The sequence below is a fragment of the Pyrgilauda ruficollis genome, unplaced genomic scaffold (genome assembly GCF_017590135.1).
Source record: "Pyrgilauda ruficollis isolate IOZ18807 unplaced genomic scaffold, ASM1759013v1 scaffold22, whole genome shotgun sequence".
Classification (NCBI taxonomy): Eukaryota; Metazoa; Chordata; class Aves; order Passeriformes; family Passeridae; genus Pyrgilauda; species Pyrgilauda ruficollis.
Window position 1 is genome coordinate 4,359,972 of NW_024521428.1, and position 17,128 is coordinate 4,377,099.

Sequence of the window (17,128 nt, forward strand, 5' to 3'; positions counted from 1 at the left end):
CCTCTTTTCTCAAACACATCCCTGCTTGTATTCTTCTTCCACATCATCCCTCTCCCTGCCACACAACTGCATAGCCCTGTGACAGTACTGTCACTGCTAGGAGCAATTACTAAGCTCGGTACCGCATTGGCAAGACCCGAGGACTAAAGCCTGTCAAGGCTTACTTTGGCTGAACTCCTGACCTCCTGCAACTGCTCCTTGATTTAGCTGTGACAGCAATTTCTCTAGTTAACCAGGTGCCTATGCCTCTTTGGTTCTGCTTCTGTTTACCTGGGCATGCTGCAAGCATAGTTTCATATAGAATCAGTGACAAACAGTCTCTGCACAGAACGAGATAATCACAAGTCCACAACAATAATGCAGTGTAGAGAAATACAGGCCTGGTACGGGAGCAGTGGCCTTGGGAAGAGAAGAGACAAGACACAGCAGGCACAGGCACATGGGATAAACAGAGATGGCTTCTACAGACTCGGCACAGGACGCCCAGAACTTGAGAGACGCTGGCTAAAAGAAACGCAGACCTGAACAAAATTGGTTTTAGGGGCAATAAACAAGAAAGAAATAGTATTTAATACACAGTGCCCTTCTCTTATTTGGATGCACTGTGGAGCTAACCACAGAGCTTCATGGAATAACCAGTGAAGAGCAAAGTCGCATTACCAAGCATATAAAAACGATCTCAAGTGGATCCTAGAGCGAGGAAGATGAAACCACAACCGTGAGCAATCACACGCACCCGGTGAAGGACACCTGATGCTGACAGCTCTCAGTATCAGCTCACCACAGGATGAAACCACTGACCTTAGGACTTGGCAACAGGGAGCACAACTACTGTAACTGCACTATTATTCTTTCTTTTTTTTGCAACATTAAGATCGGATGTAATAAAAACTGGGCTCTCAAGATTTCAACTATTCTAACAAGAAATTCTTGATCTTTCCTTTAAGGTAAGCTTCCATTTTTAGACACAAACAACATTTTGTGTGTAGCACACCAGAGGCCTGTGTCCAGTAATTTACACAGAGAAATATGTGCAGAGATACACAGAGGGAACAAAGTATCCAGCAGGTACCAAGACTCTCAAAGTGTTCCCAGCCACTACCCCTGAAAGAGCCCCAAGAAGCAGAGTTTTGGTACTCAAAGGCTTTTCCATGCATTTGGCATCTACCACACTGTGTACAAAGACAGGCACTAGGTCTTCTTTCCTTTAGAGCACAGATGTCCAACCCTTTACTCTTCTTTCTCAAGTCACACTCAACTCACCTCCTCACCAGAGCTGCTCCCAAGCTATTCCTGTGAAATACAGCCCATGAAAAAAAGTTGATAATGACACTGAAAAGCAGCACACATGGCAAGGCAAAAGGCATCAGGAAAAACAGACAGACGAGGAAAATACCTCACTGAGAAAACACTCCTTGCCCAGAAAGAACCGGTGAAACGGAAACAGTTTATACCCTAACCTGATACAGAGTAATAGCCTTAAGTAAGCATCAATACATACTTAAGTAATAAGTTCTTAGAGATGAAATAGTATTTTGTGACACAGCTGTCATGGGAGAACTTCCAGAGGAGAAGCACTTAATGGCTCAAGGGAAAAATGTTGTAGTTTCTGGTTCACACACGTTTCAAGGCATCAGTTTTCATTTAACTACCTGTCACTATAAAAAACCAAAAACACTCTTTGAACTGGTTGTTTCTTTGTGTTATTACTTTATAGTGACAAGTAAAAATACATTCTCTCCTGCTAGTGTATATACACACAACGTCATTCGGTCAGCATTCCATATGGTTAATACAGCTGCCTTTATAGGAAACCCTTCCACACAAAAAAGTTCATAGATGGGGCATTGTCTACGACGATATGAATATAGCGACAGAGGCGACTCTCTTATCGTCCAACCACTAAAATATCCAACATTTGCATTTATTAAGCAAGCGCACGAAACACGCAGATATCAGTGTCACAGCACGATCTGTAGCACTAACGCCCAGTAAGAGATAAAAAATAATTAAGAAACCCACATTTGAATCACTTCAATTGCACTAAGCAGCTATTTTTCAGCTGGAAATCGAGCTGCCTGCCCCTTCACGGCCAAACACACGCACGGTCAGGCCGAGCCGGGCCTGGCGCGCCCCGCCTGCGATGAGGCCGCGAGCCCCGGCCGGGCCCGGCGCCTGACTCAGCGCCGTGTGGGCCGTGTCACGCCGCCGCGGGCGGCCCGGCGCGGGGGTCCCTGCGGCGAGACGACGAATGGGAGGGGGTTCCCTGTATCCCTCACCTCTCCTCGCTCCGGTTCTTCTGCTTCTTGCCCATGGCGGCGGCACCGGCGCGCACGACCCCTCAGCGCTGACCGCGCGCCGCCCCGCGCATATGGCACCGCCGCGCGCCGCGCACGCGCCCGCCCCGCCCCCAGCCCCGCCCCCAGCGTCCGCGCGCGAGCGCCTCCTGCCGGCCGGAGGGGGAACGGGCCCGATGTTCTCGGCTGCTCCAGAGACCGAGCGGCCTCGTGAAACCGGCTTTGCTCGCCTCGGTTTGGACGTTGGGCAGCCCCTGGAAAACGTCTAAGTGACGCCCCGAATCTTGTAGCTTCCCTCCTGGTCCTCAGGCAGCCCCGGGAAATGTCTAAATGATGCCCCCAGTCTGTAGTTTCCCTCCAGCCCTCCTGCCTTTCCAGGGGCCCCAGGACGTCCTGGCAGGATTGTGGCCCGTTTGGCCATGAAACCTGACTGATAGCGAAAATAAACACGTTTGCAAAGTTTTCCCGGGAGGCAAACGAGATAGCTAAGCCAAAGTGGAGGAATGAAGAGGCTAAGGGGGAAGTTTTCATGGAGCAGGGCAGCAGTACAGTGACCAGGAAGTCATTTTGGTGCGGGACATGCCCAGGACACCTCCCCCAGCCCTCCACGGGGCTCTGCTGGTCCGTCACCCCTAGCACCTCCCAGCCCGCCTTGTAGGCGAAGCGTAACCAGGGTACCATGTCCCCTGAGGTGACTGGCCTTGTACCTAGCGGGGGGCCTAGGGGGCAGCACTGAGTTTATGGCAGTGACCTAATGGAGCTCCAGGAGTGGGAGGCATTTAAAGTACGGTAATTCCCTCCCCGCTGCCAGATTTTCTCAGTGTACAAAGCTTTCCCTCCCACTCCCCTCTCAGGAGCCCAGGGAGCAGGAGCTGCGCCCTCGCACAGGAGAGCGCGGGTCCGGCTGCTGCGGGGCAGGAGGAGGGGGCCGACGCTCGGAGACAGCGAGGAAGCGAGGCAGCGAGCACCACGTACTGGGGCGGAGGGCTCTCAGGTGCGACCTCACCTTCTTGTGGCCACCTTCCTCCGGAGCAAAGCAAGATGGAGCAGAAATAACAACGCTCACAGGCAGCACAGGCATCATTTCATGTACTTATTTAATAGGCTTTGAGAGCTGCTCGTGTCCTGTTGTTGTCATCACTCTGCCACAGTAACTCCTTCGGACGACGGAGCAAGGCTCACTGTTCACTGCACCTTTCAGCCTCAGGATCACCCCTCCGTATCACTTCGCTCCCTAGCATGCTGACTTCTTCCTTCCCTTTGCCTTTATACAGCTGTAGCCCCTTATCAGTCTCTCCCACCCGGGCTCCCAGCCGAGTGCAGATAAGGCCGAGTTTATCTTCCCACCGCGCCTTCCCCGTCAGCACACTTCGGTACCGGGGAGCCAGATTTCCAAGAAAGGAGAAAGCAGAACACGTGTGTTCGGGTTTGGTTTTTTGGGGGGGTTGGTGGTTTTTTTTGTTGTTGCTGCTTGCTTTTCTAAAAAAACCCACGCTTTATTATACCATTAATTATATGAGCGGATCCTCCAGCGCACTTACAGGAAGAAGCAAAGAGCTGGCGAACCGCAGCGGCTCGGCACGGCCCGGTTCTGGGCGAGCTGCGCGGCTCCCGCAGCCTGACTTACCTCACGCCATCGCTCCGGAGCCCGGCCCCGCCGCTCCCCACCGCCACACCCCCGCCGGGGCCGGCCTCGGCCTCACGCCCAACCCCGAGCCGGAATCCCCCAGAGGGCAGCAGCGGGCGCTGCCCGCCCCCTCTGCAGCCGCCAGAGCCGCCTACGCGGCGGGAGACTGCCTTGGAAGCATGGGGCGTGCCCTGCCCCGCCCCTCGCGGCCAAGCCCTGCCCCTCGCAAGCACCGCTGGAGAGGGATCCGCAGCGCCCCAGCAGGCGGGCGCTGGCGGAGGCGGGGACACCTCGGCGCGGAGCCGCGGCGGCGCAGAGGGCGGGGCGGCCACCGGTGGCGGGCCCCATGTCCGCGGCTCCCGCCCGCAGGAGCGGCCTACACACGCACGCATATACGCACGCACGTACCCGCCACGGGGCGCACGCGCGGCAGCGGGGCGCGAGCCCGCGGCCAGTCAGCGAGTGGGGAGTAGTTCCGCGGGTGCGCGCGCGGCCTCCCGCAGCGGCGCGCGCCCGCTTTCCCGGCCAATCGGCGCGTCGGGGGGAGTTCCGCGCGCGCGCGGTGCGCCCCGCGCTGACTCTCGCGATAGCGGCGGAGGGGCGCGGCCGGCGCGCGAGGAAGCGGAGGGTGAGCGGCGGGAGCCGGGGCCGGGTTGCGGTTGCGGCCGCGGGCGGCGACACCACCAGCACCGAGCCCGGGGCAGGGCGGGCGCCGCGGCGCCCCTGGGGAGCCCGTCCTGAGCCGGGTGCGTGGATTGTCCGTGTGTAGCGATCCCGCGGAGGGAGGCGCGCGGCGCCTGCGCAGTGCCTCCGCCGTGTGCCGCCCCGCTCGTCCGGGACCCCGGCGCCGCTGCCCGGCCGAGGGGCGGAACCGCGTCCCCGCCGGTGGCGCCGAGGCTCCCGGCTGCGTAGGAAAAGCCTCTTGGCACGCGGGGTTCCGCGAGTGGGGAGCCGGGATAGCGCTGGGCACCCCGGATTGCAGTGGGGACTGGCGGGGCTTGCTCCTGTTTTCCTTCCCGAGTGCCTGGAGCACCAGCCTCCCTGGCTCTCGGCCGCCTGGAGACCCGCTGGCCTCTGAACTTCACCGGCAAGGGTCATATTCCCTCTGGAAACATAGGAGAGGGTGGGGGCGAGCAGAGTGTGTGGTTAGCAGCTTTGGGAAGGCGCGGGCAGAGCGGGGCGCAGCAGTGTGACAGCAGTGACACGGTGGGACAGCGCCCCGGCCGCTGCCCGCATCTGCGTGCCTTTCCCGTCGTTGCTTAAAATGTTTCTCTCGCCTGTGTGTGTAAGGTGTTCGCAGAGCCAGTGACGCTGGCAGTTCGCCTGCTTTGAAATACAGCCAGGAGTGCCCTGGAACGCAAATCAGCACCTCAGATCCGTGCTCAGCAGGTTGAGAGTCTGAGTTAGGGTGACTGTGCACTGTCGCTATTTCAGAACTGTCAGTCACTGCACTGATAATTTTCTGTAGTGTAAGTTTATTGGGGAGAACAGTCAATTGTGTTGTCACAACTCTTCATGCACTTTGGTTAGTGTTCTGCATCTTTTCATGTGTTTGGGCAGGGAGAACTTTACAGAAAATTGTTTTGGCTGTGTTTCTTCACACAGCAATTAGGTAGTGGCTTTTAAATCCTCTTGCTGGCTGCCATAGGTTGCTGCTTGCAATAACAATTTTCTGGAACTAATTAAAGCAGTGTATTGGCCTAGAGCATTTGCTGTTGAGCACCTTGTCTTTCTTGTAGCTGAGGAGAGGAGTGTTAATTCAGATTTATATATGTTAGTGTGCCTGAGGGGCTTAAAGGAATTGCATTTAAACTACTGGCACAAACTTACATATTGAGCGTTGCTTAGACTTGTTCTGAGGCATCTTATACCTCCTCCCAGCAGCTTGGAGCTTTCCAGCTGAATCTTCTTGTTTCAGAGTATTTGTTAAAGCAGGTACATCTGGCTCAGGATGAGTGTCCTTTTGGAACTGATGAATTTTTCTTCTTTATATTAACAAGCAGTTTTAGGTTCCTGTGCACTTTCCGTAGCTGCCTTTGGGGCTGAAACAATAGGACTTGATTTGTGTCTTTGCCATCTGTGTTAATCATAAAAGTATTCTCCAAAGTGGGTTGCAGTAAAGAAAAGAACTATATGCTAACTACTCCTGTCTTCAAATAGCAGAGAACTCTGTTTTTCTATGGTGTGAACTGCAAGCAAAGAGAGATCAAAGTTTTAATTAAGTGTTTGTGTTAATGTTAATTCCTTGTATCACTGTTTCCGCAGCTCTGAAGAGACCACTTTCCAGCTAAAGATGGCTGCTGATACCCCTGTTGATATCCTTCAAAAAGTTCTGGAGAATGAAATACTTCAGTCAACCAAGGTTGTGGAAGAACATCTGGATGCTGAAATACAGAAGCTGGACCAAATGGATGAAGATGAATTGGAACGCCTTAAACAGAGGAGGCTTGAGGCCCTAAAAAAGAGCCAGCAGCAGAAACAAGTAATTTCCGTAGCACAGACTCTTGATGTGTAGATTGTAACAGACTTTTTGGAAATTGTATATGTGAACTAAGTGTTTTGGGGTTGTTTTGTTGGTTTTGTGGATTTTTCCCTCTTTCTCTCCCTTCTGTGTTCATTAGTTTTAAATTATCCAGGAAAGTTAGTGTCCGTCCACGTGTGCATGCTTTGTGTTTCTTACCAGGAGGAGAGAAGCACCTCTGTTATTGTTACAATAAGGATAGGATAAGAGTCTCATACAGAGATTTGAGTGTGTCCCTGTTCGCTGAACATTGCTATCTGGAAGCATAAGTCCTGTAGGCAACCTAACCATAAGGCTTTAGGCTCCTTCTGAAGTGTCTACCTTCTGAAGCTTCTGGATTTTTACTTACAGCATGTGATATGTGCCCTCCTGTTAGGGTATTTTGTAGAAGGGTGAAACGGGATTTCTCCTTGTTCCTAGGCTGGAATAATTTGTCACACTCCTTCTGAGCCAGTGAAATGTTGTCTTTGTATGACTGCTCATTTCCTCTTACAGGAAGGAAATATTCCCTTGGGACCTGACACCTCATGTCAAATGAGGCAGTCTTTATGATCCCTCAGAGCTCTTTTTGAGCAATAGTTTACACCATAATTTTGGTAACATATGGTGTGAGACCTGAATTATAAGTAAGGAAGCTGTAGGTTTCTCAGCTTATTCCATCTGAGCTGACCTAAACAAAAAATTGATTGTGGTGGGGGAGAAGTGGCTTGGCTGAAAGGAGATGCCTGGCTGTGATGGAGTCCTTAAAAGCTGATGCCAGACTTTGAAATGGGATTGCAGTGAAATGTCATGGCATGGCTGGGATGCTGGAGGACAGGCAGCACCAGCAGCTTTGGTTCTGTAAACACAGAAGTAGAGAAAGTGGCACACTATTCACTTGTCTCCAGAAGTTCAGTTTATATTTGATCCTCGTGTCTTCCTTTTTCAGAAGTCATAACACTTAGATGTCCTTGGATGTGAACATGTGATAGGTCTCATGGAAAAACTTTTTGCAAAAACTTTTTCACGTCATTTGGTCTTTAGTCACTGTTCTCACACACTTTCAAATGTAAATGTGAAGTAGGATACTGCTCAGGAAAAGGAGTGTGCTGTCACACTCTTCCAGAATAAATCTGTGGAGAGGGGAATTAATGCATAATCACTGTTGAGGGATAAGTGAGTTCTTGATTTGCATCATGATGACTTCTTCATATGCTCATACTTCATGAATTTTTAATGTATACGGTATTCAGGAGAGTCTTTGTTCTATCCTAATTTAGCTTACAGGATATCTTGGTTTGCTTGGAAACCTTTTTTTTTCTTTCACCCTCCAAAGACAAAACTGCAAGATTAAGAACAGTGATTTATCTGAATTTTTTCCCCCATTGGAAAAGTAAGGGTTTTTTTCAAATTTTGTCATACTGCACTATTTCTAATCATTTAGATTAGTCTGTACTTGTTTAAATACACTGCAATTATCTTCTAGTAATGTAGAGGTTGTGGGTTTTTTCCTTTAAGTACGTTTGTTGAAAATGTGGAAGATTAGCTCTTTGGAAACTGCGTTTGCACACTTAATTAGACAGTTTTGGAAGTTACCTCTAAATTTTCCCATTGATGTTATGACGATGGTGCACATGTGTTTTCTGCATGATTTTCTGTGAGCCTGGTTCATATTAAGATCCTTTCCGTGTGTATTTGATAGGTAAACATCTATTGCAGATGAGTTAGTAGGCTTTTTCTCTCACTGATTTTTTTCGTGGAGTAAAAAATTAAATTTATTTAATTCATGTAATTACTTGGCTAAGTTTAGATGAGTTCTTTGAGTGTACATAAAAATTTTCAAATGCCAAGAGTTTTTGTTGTATTCTTTGAACTACTTTTGTCTTACTGAGAGGCTGCATTACAGAATTTTATGTAGTTCTGTACAAGATTTTTATTTCCCAATAAGTAAAGTGGCCTTACCTGTGTATTTTTAAAATAAAGGGAAGGACATAATTTGTTTCTCCACTAGTGTATGAAATGGGTTTTCACTGCAGGCCTCCTCTTCCATTTTCTAAAAGATGTAGAGTTTGCACAACAGAGAGACTTAACAACCTCCATACTAATTATTTGCTTTTATGTTTTTCAAGGAGTGGCTTTCAAAAGGACATGGAGAATATAGAGAAATCCCAAGTGAGAGAGACTTTTTCCAAGAAGTCAAAGAAAGTAAAAATGTGGTTTGCCATTTCTATAGAGATACAACGTTCAGGTATAGTAACTAAGCTGTGCTGAAGAAACTTTTGTTTAAAGATGTCTACAAAAACAGATGTGTTTGTTGTTCTTTCAAATCCCACTCATGAACAGGCATTTTTAGAAGTATTCACATTGCTTCATTATAAATCTCAGTCACTTTTCAAGACATTTGATTTTTTTTAAATGTATTTTTCCACTAAATTTAATCTGAACATGATTGGACAACAATTAATATTCTGCTACATAGTTGATTAGAACATAAATTTATAACTTCTTTGACAATATTGGAGAGACTGCTGTGTTTCATTATTGATTTAGTTTTAGTTAGTTAGGTCTGTAAATGTAGACCATACAAGAGCAGTGTTTCAAAAAGATGCTTTGGTTAGTCCAGATAGAGATAATCTGGGTGGTTCTGGCAAACAGAAAAAAAAATCACCAAAGTCTTGTCTAGGCATCTTGAGAATTTAACCTTTTACTTTGAAAGGATCAGTTGCAGCTGCTTTCCCTTTGTGCCTGTGCCTTTGTGATTCTGTCACTTTTTTTAGAGTGTGAGACACCTAGATCTGAGAATATGTGGTGACTCAGAATAGGAACCCAAACTAAGATGTCCCACTTCCTTGGAAGAATTTCAGAAGTTCTGGGTTGTAGGCTGTTCCTCACTGGGTCTTTCTCAATGTGTTCTGTTAAAATGGAGTCTCAAACTAGAGTAGTTTATTGAAGGAGGAGCCAGTTGTCCTGGTTTTGGTTCTTTGGGTTTTTTTTTTTCCCCAAAGGCGTTATGTTCTCCCTGGCTTGTAGAATATAAACTGAAACAGCCTCCATGTGAGAAACTGAAAAAGGTCAAGGCTGGATTTTGTGGTGAGATATCCGTGTCCTACATTTCCTAAGTGTTTAAAGCAGTTGTGTTTGGCTAGCTTTCACTCAAGAGGATGAAAGGCTGTCACTGCAAATGAAGTAGCTTAGGACAGGTTTGGGTTCTCGTTTCCTGAATCTGCAAAGTCTGTAGGCTGAGACAGGAGAAGGAACTTCCGAGAAAGTGCTTTGTAAAGTGTGTCATGCTGACAGACAGGTTGAAGCTTGTGTGTTGGGTTTACCAACCACCATATCAAGTTGATTTCATCTTTGCCCAGTCCAGCTTTTTTGATCTGTTCAGCTCTCCTCTTGAATTTAGGACAGTCACATCACAGAGTTCATGCAGCTAAGACAAACCACTTAGAGAAGACAATCCAGAAAGCTGAGATTGCAGGTGACGAGTCCACAAATCTCTGTGATCTGACAAGTATTTTGGGCAGTTCACATCACTGTCCTGTGGCTAAGAAACAGTAGTTATATGCTCACTCCTATTCCATGGCAACAAAGAAGCAAAGTATTTTTGCCTTTTGCACTACTGTGCAAAGCAATCTGTCCAAATCACTTTTTTTTGGCTTACATGAGATGAGTTACTGCATCTCATCTGTGAAGGTAGTGACTGCAAAAATCCAGAACACTGTAACACGTTGAGGGTACTTCTCTGAAGAAATCTTCCATAAAGAAATTTTTCCAGTTAACAGGTAGTGATGCTAGAGCTGGAAGAATAGAAAGAAATGTCAGCAAGGCTTTGAAATGAGAAATGAGAGCAAGGCTTCCAGGTCTACGGAAGGTAATTAGGAAGAAATTAGAGAAAGGGATGGTATAATTATACAGTAGAGGTGCTCCAAGCTGTTCCACTATTAGTCATTAAATCCAGCTACCTCTGAAACATAGTTTCTCTTGAAACTAAATCCTCTATTACAGAGGTAATGTCTAAGTATTAACATGATAGAACTAGCTCTTTACTGGTCCTTTTAAACTTCCTCTCAAATGCATATTTGTCAGCTTATTCATTCTAACACTTTATATATTTTGGGTTAATTTTTCCACAGGTGCCAAATAATGGACAAACATTTGACTGTATTGGCAAAAAAGCACATTGAGACAAAATTCTTGAAATTAAATGCTGAAAAATCTCCTTTCTTGTGCGAGAGACTGCGCATCAAAGTAATTCCCACTCTAGCACTAATAAAAGATGGAAAAACACAAGACTACGTCGTGGGCTTTACTGACCTCGGTAACACTGATGACTTCACTACAGAAACCTTAGAATGGAGATTAGGCTGCGCAGATGTAATTAATTACAGGTAATTAAATATTTTGTGATTCTTTAATTTCAGATTAAGTACAGAGAGAATGAGCTTGCAGACAGGAGAATCTGAAAGGTTGTAACTTTAATATGTTGTATGCTAAAAAAGATATGTAAGAGTTTAATTTAGTTACTTAATCTGTGTGCTTCATCAAGGGAAAGAAGATAATCTCTTCGGCAAAGTATTGAGACATTGTAATGAGTGTTGAGCTGTCCTTTTTGTAGAGTAATAAAAATAAACCCAGTTCTTGTCATGAGGTGTCTGGAGTAGCAGTGATGCTCTGATGTGGCTTCAGTGTCGTGCATCTCATGTAATCCTGTAGCATCTATAGATGCTTCATGTCACAGTTGCAATGCAGTGAAGTCTGAGCAATTTTCATCCACTTCAGAGAAAACTCAGCAAGTCATCCTTAAACTGCATCTAAGTCAGTATTACATACATGAATATACTTTTTTCTTCAACAAACTGTACTGAAAATGGAAAACTATTAGAATAAGTGTAAATAAACTGAGTAACAGTACAATATAATCATTGTAAGTACCTTGTTAAAGACTACATAACAAAAGACAGTAGAACATATCTGTCACCACAATAGTCTAACTTTACAGGAAAATTATTTACCAAAATTCTGCTTTTCTTTCCAATGTGGTTCAAATGTCATCTCTCTTTTTAGGTTAATTTTGCTCTTTTGTTTTGAATGTCTTTAGTGCACTTTAAATTTTAAATTTCATTACCTGAATTTATTTAAATGTCTAATGAAATAAAATTTTGGCAAGAAGTATTGTATCTTAAAGCCAAAAAAACTACTACTCAATTTGTTTTAGTAGCTGTTGAACTTTGAGTGAAATGACTGAAACTTACAATTTTAAAACAACTGGTATTTCCCAGTTCAGTAAAAAGCAAATATGCAGAGACTGCTTGGATGCATATTCTAGACAGCAACAGCCTTTCATGGGAAAAATCCTTCTCTGGAGTTGTATCAAGCACCACTGAATTTGCTAAACATTGATACATTGGCTTATGGCATAATTTTGCTTCTACTTGGCTCTACTAATACTGTGTAGTTGTTCTTAGCTCCTTTGGAGTGGGGAAATCTTCATTCCTTTTGACAGACCCTGGGTTTGCAATGCAAGCCACATTTCCTCACTGCTCTGAAAGTAACCTCCCACTCTCTGGAGTTCCTGAAAAGGGCATAGGCCTCCTCAGAGCTTAGAAACAGTTCTTTTCCTTCAACCTGTGGGTAAAAGAGTATACTTTATTTAGGGGAAAAGCTGTTCAGGTCAGATTATTTGCCCATAATCAGGATTCAGATGGTATGTTAACATAACATTAAATCGGAATCGGTGAACTGTATATTTAGGATTAATACCAGTAAAATAGTATTAACATTTTATAAAGAACTACAACTTTCTAAGCAGCCATTTATAGCTAACACCAGAAGGTTGTAACTGTTGTAATTGCTCACTCACTCACTGACACTTGGGTGCAAACCCCTCACAGGTCATGTGAGCAAAAGCAGGGCACACCCTTTTCTGAGCAGCCAGAGGGAATTCCCTTCCTTGCACAACCCTGCTGGAAGAGAAGCAGGTGCTCCGGCTTTATGTGAAAACCTGCTGTTCCTAAAGCTGCCTAAACTAATTCCCATGGATGCACATGGTGATGAGAGAGCCCCTCCAGGATCATGGGGGCACTCCAAGGTGCAAGTTCCCCCACGATCCTGTAGAAGACGTGCAGTCCTGCAGGGAAGAGATAACACAAGGTGGCTTCTGGCAAACCCCAGTTCTGACTCCAAAGTCCCTGTTAGCAACATTTTAGCTTCTTTTGTGCGGGTGGTTCCTCACCTGTTCTGAAAAGTCTCTCTGTAATTCCCTAGTTACAGTTTGATCTGACAGATTGTTGTCTTTAGCATGATCAGTTTGCAGGAAAAGCCTTTTCAGTTTAGGGCTCCACTTACAGGTGCTGTTTACTTTCACACTCCTGTCTTAACTCCAGTTCTTCAGGCCATTTTTACCAGGATGTGCTATGCTAGCAACACCACAGTGCTGCTTAGGGTGGCTGTAGCAAGTAGGCATTGTGTTCTCTTAGAATGTGTTTTTCTGGAGAAATGGGTCATTAGAGGTGATGACTGTCTGTATGAATATGGCTTTAATCAACTTGTCTTACCTTTTTTCTGTAGTGGAAACTTGATGGAGCCACCTTTTCAAAGTCAAAAGAAATATGGAACAAGCTTTACAAAGCTGGACAAGAAGACCATCAGAGGAAAGATATATGATTCAGATTCTGATGATGACTAGAAGAGCCGCTAAATATATTTGTAAATCATCTTTTGTTTATGCGTGGTACATTTCTAAGAATGTTTTTTATAAAGCTTACTGCTTTTCATGACATCTGCACATAATTCTCATTTTTCTATACAGTTTTATACAACTGAGTCACAGCAGGAAAAAAGCTTAAGGATTTTTTTTTTCCTCTTTTGGAAGTCATTTGTAGTTTGAAAATTGTAGTCCTTCTAACGAAATGACATGGCAAATGATGAACTTAAGCCCTTTGTCTTAAGTATAAGTTTATGAAATGTTTTGAAGTAACTTAGAAACAGCTGTATGAAGTCAGACCAAAGGTCCCTCTGGCCCAGGATCCTGTCTCATTGGCTAAAAGGAGATGCACAAGGAAGAATGAAAACAGGGTGACCAGACGGCAATGCTTCCCCACAGTCTACTTTAAGCAATCTGTGGCTTGGGGAACACCATATCTAAGAGCATATGCTGGTTAAAATAATAGAAGAAAAATCTCTTTAAATCCTCATGGTACCCAGACATCCACATCATGTGGCAAGGAGGTCACAGTTTAACTGTGCTGTGTGAGGAACTACTTTCTGTTGTTTTCATTGAATCTGACAAGGTTTTTCTTCTGTTTTTCATTATTAAAGGAGGTAACATACACTTCTATAAAAGATTGTTCTTTATAAGTTCCTTTTCCAATTGTCTTTTTATATTTATTATTACTTACATTATCAGTAAAGCACCACAAAATTACTAGTAAATAAATTGTGCATTTTAACAAATCATTGCTTTTCTTACGGTGCCATATAATGCCATTGAATAAATTAACTGCATTGCACTGTAAATTGTAAGAACAGTCATAACTTCTGTGAATTCTGAAATAGATGGCCAAGAGAAATGCCCTTTTACCATCTACGAATGCTGCATGTCAGAGCTGATACAGCAGGCAATAGCACATAGCAATTGAAGCATATTGAAAACAGCCTTGTTCACAGGTTTGTATCATTCTGTGGTTGTGAATGTGTGGATTTTATAGCAGATGCTTTGTACAAGAGAGTAGAATAGAGAAAAGTATTTGGGAGAAACCTTGATCGTTAAGTTTAGATATAGTGCCGCATACTGTGTACTGTTCTTCAGTGATGGACAGAATTTTTGAGAGATCTTCCTTGGACACAAAGTAAAATTCCTGGCTAGGTGAACCATTGATGAGTTTTCTTTTCATTTTCAGAAAAATTGTTTGCTTTGTGCTGAGGGACCCTTTTGAGGTGGTACTTTGAACCCTGTTGGTCCAAATAGCAGTGAAGTGGGTCTAGCCAGTCTTGCTGCCTTGTAGTAGACAACACTTGTGATTGGGCCAGCCCAGCAATATATCTCTTTAAGTTAAAAAAATTATATTTTATTTCTGTTCATGTACATTGAAATAAAATTATTTTAATTCTAATGTTGACTACTGTATCCTTTCAAAGAAGATCTAGGTGCTGTGGAATACTTTCTCTATTAATAAAGTACATCAGAAAGTTTGTTTGAGCCCTTTCTAGATTTCTCACAGGTGATACACAGTTCCGTCCTAACGTACAGGATCACTTTGAGAACACAACTTAAGATGTACACAGCTGCCTCTTGGTCTAGGGGAAGCATAAAGGAGACTTGCTTTGCGTTGATCCTTTTTTAATGCACATACTCTTTAAATGCATTAGAAAGTGCTGCTTTTTTTCCCCTGCATCCAGTTACATGAAATTCAGGAAACCAGTGTTCCGGCAGTATTTTAACAAGTATCTTAGCAGGACTCATCACTGAGCCCTAATTGTGTTGAATAAGCTGTGTAAATATAAAATCACCTCTAATGTAGTTGCGTGCTGTGTGGAAACACATGGGCTTGTCAGGATTCCAGCATGGTGTGTTGTTGGAGGTTACTCAGTTCCACACGTGAATAGCCTCATTACAAACTCAGTGCAAATCCTACTTGGAGTCTGTGCTTTCATGTCACTTTAAGCTGATGATTTTTTTTCTGGGTTAATCTTCCTTCTTCCTGGGACCTCTTCTTTCATCAGGCTTGTAACATGACCACACATTCTCTAGTGCTGATACAAGGAGTTTGCAGGAATGTGTGGCTTGGGTAGAATCAGGCTCAGGGAATGCGCTGGGTTGCAAGGGACCCTAGAGATCATCAGTTCCAACCCCGCTGCCGGGGACGTGGGTAACAAGGGAAGTTGAGACTGTTCATACTATAAGTTCAGATTTATTTTGAAAGTAGCAATCTCACAGTTTTGCTCCTTCAAGTCTTTGCTTTCATGGAAACTTTTCTGGTTTCTGCATATTCTGTCTGGAATGAATATTAAAACTGTTACTGAACAGTCCTCTTGGTTACACCTCCATCCTGCATATTACTTTGAGATGAACAATTCAAACCCAAAAATTATTTTTGCTGAAACCTAGAAGTTCTTTAAGAAATGGGAAATCCATCTAGTTTGAGTAGTGAGGAACAAATTACTCCTCTGTGGTAGAGTTTAATGATTTTGCCATGCAGGTTAAATTAATGAATTGTCCATGATATAAGACCTGGGACAGCAAGCTAGAAGTGTCACAATACAGAGAATACCAGCTCAAATAAATGTCAGCTGTACAGACTTGAAAAGCAGAAATATTAACTTTGTCAACAGCAATCTAGTGACCACTTGGCTGATAGATGAGATGATGATGATCTGCAATATGCAGAAGACGCAGGTTTTATGTGATTAACTGCTTACTACAGATGGATGCGGTATGTCAGGACATGACTGACTAAGGTTCCTGAGCCTAGACCAATCACAAAATGGTACCTGGTCTGGCATGTGTCAGCCATGAAAAGTTGTTAGACAACACAGAGATGAGAAATGTTCAGGTATAGCTTTGCAAGTGATGGAGCTTGTGCCTGAACTCAGCGTATGACTTTAATAATGATTAGTGCTTAAGTCTGTGCCTGATGCTTGGTATGAAATAATAAAAAAAAGCATGAAGACAGTAATAATAACCAAACAAGATATCTTGATGCTGAATTATGTGGACACAATTGGACATTCCTTGATCACTGACTGATCCTGGGTTTTGCTTTGTTTCTAGAAATCTACCCCAAAGCGCTGAGCTGAGCTTTGGGATCTGAGAGTGTGAAGAAGTCTGGTCCAAGAAAGAGGCAGGATGAGAAATAAATTCTGGAGAGGGTATCAACTGAGTAGCTGCTCTCAGACCCCACTAATAGACTGGATTAACTGCAAGTGTCACAGGAGTGGAGGGAGGCCAACTCAAAAAGTGAATTAGTGCTGTCAATCCTATGTTACAAGTAATCCCCTTTTTTTCTATTTCCCACCTAGAAATACTGAAATTAAGGCTTTTCTACAGAAATTTCTATAGAAATTTGGACTTTGACCAGTACAGTTTCTAAGACAATCCCTTTGTCTTCCCCATAAGAGTAAAGCTGGCGTTCTCAACTTAGTGTGAGGGATGCTGTCACTTCATCTCTCACATATACACAAACAAGCACTAGCTGATACAGAAATAACATGGCTTTTTTACTCATTGCATATACAATAGCCGTGTAACCCACTTTTTGAAAGGAAATTTCTGTCAGTAGTGGCTGATCTGTCTCTTTAGAACAGCTGTATGTGACAGTTTGAGAGTGAGAGTTATGCTCTGAAGAAAAGCCTCTAAGAGTCAGAAGGTACTTGCTGTTACAGTAGACTGCTTGAGAACTCCTCTGAGCTGTATGTTGCTCCTGAGCCACGTTTAAAGGATAAATAGAGATGATAGGTTCCACCACATTTGACACAAAAAAGGTCTACTCTGACCTTTTGCTCTTGGATCATGCTTGGGAGCCTTCAGCATTCAGCCAGTCCAATGTGATTGTGGTGATCCAAGACATTGCAGTCTGCCAGATGCTCCTTGTTCCCTGTCCCTCTGCAGAGCATCATTCTTGTATCATATGATAAAGAAGGGAACTTATGCTCATACCTTCTTCATCAATTTAAGGTAACATATCAAACTGGCTAAAGCAGTAATAA

At 44.4% G+C, this 17,128-nt stretch overlaps 2 protein-coding genes across 3 annotated transcripts in view; one reads left to right on the forward strand and one right to left on the reverse strand.

Annotated features, from left to right (window-relative positions):
• The window catches only part of EIF5B (eukaryotic translation initiation factor 5B), a 37,996-nt gene extending 33,667 nt beyond the window's left edge, over positions 1-4,329 (reverse strand). Inside the window, exon 1 of one of the 2 annotated variants that reach the window (XM_041468367.1) lies at positions 3,925-4,329. In XM_041468367.1, the coding sequence (XP_041324301.1) occupies positions 3,925-4,316 (392 nt within the window). In that variant the 5' untranslated portion in view covers positions 4,317-4,329. Of the gene's footprint in view, positions 1-2,279; positions 2,414-3,924 lie in introns of those variants that run through there. The other variant, XM_041468368.1, reaches the window with a different exon arrangement.
• A 92-nt stretch (positions 4,330-4,421) lies between these two features.
• Positions 4,422-14,535, forward strand: TXNDC9 (thioredoxin domain containing 9). Its single transcript, XM_041468375.1, has 5 exons — positions 4,422-4,552; positions 6,190-6,406; positions 8,554-8,672; positions 10,558-10,812; positions 12,992-14,535. Exons 2-5 carry the CDS (start codon positions 6,218-6,220, stop codon positions 13,107-13,109), a joined length of 681 nt encoding a protein of 226 aa, XP_041324309.1. The 5' UTR covers positions 4,422-4,552; positions 6,190-6,217; the 3' UTR covers positions 13,110-14,535.
• The last annotated feature ends 2,593 nt before the right edge of the window (positions 14,536-17,128 follow it).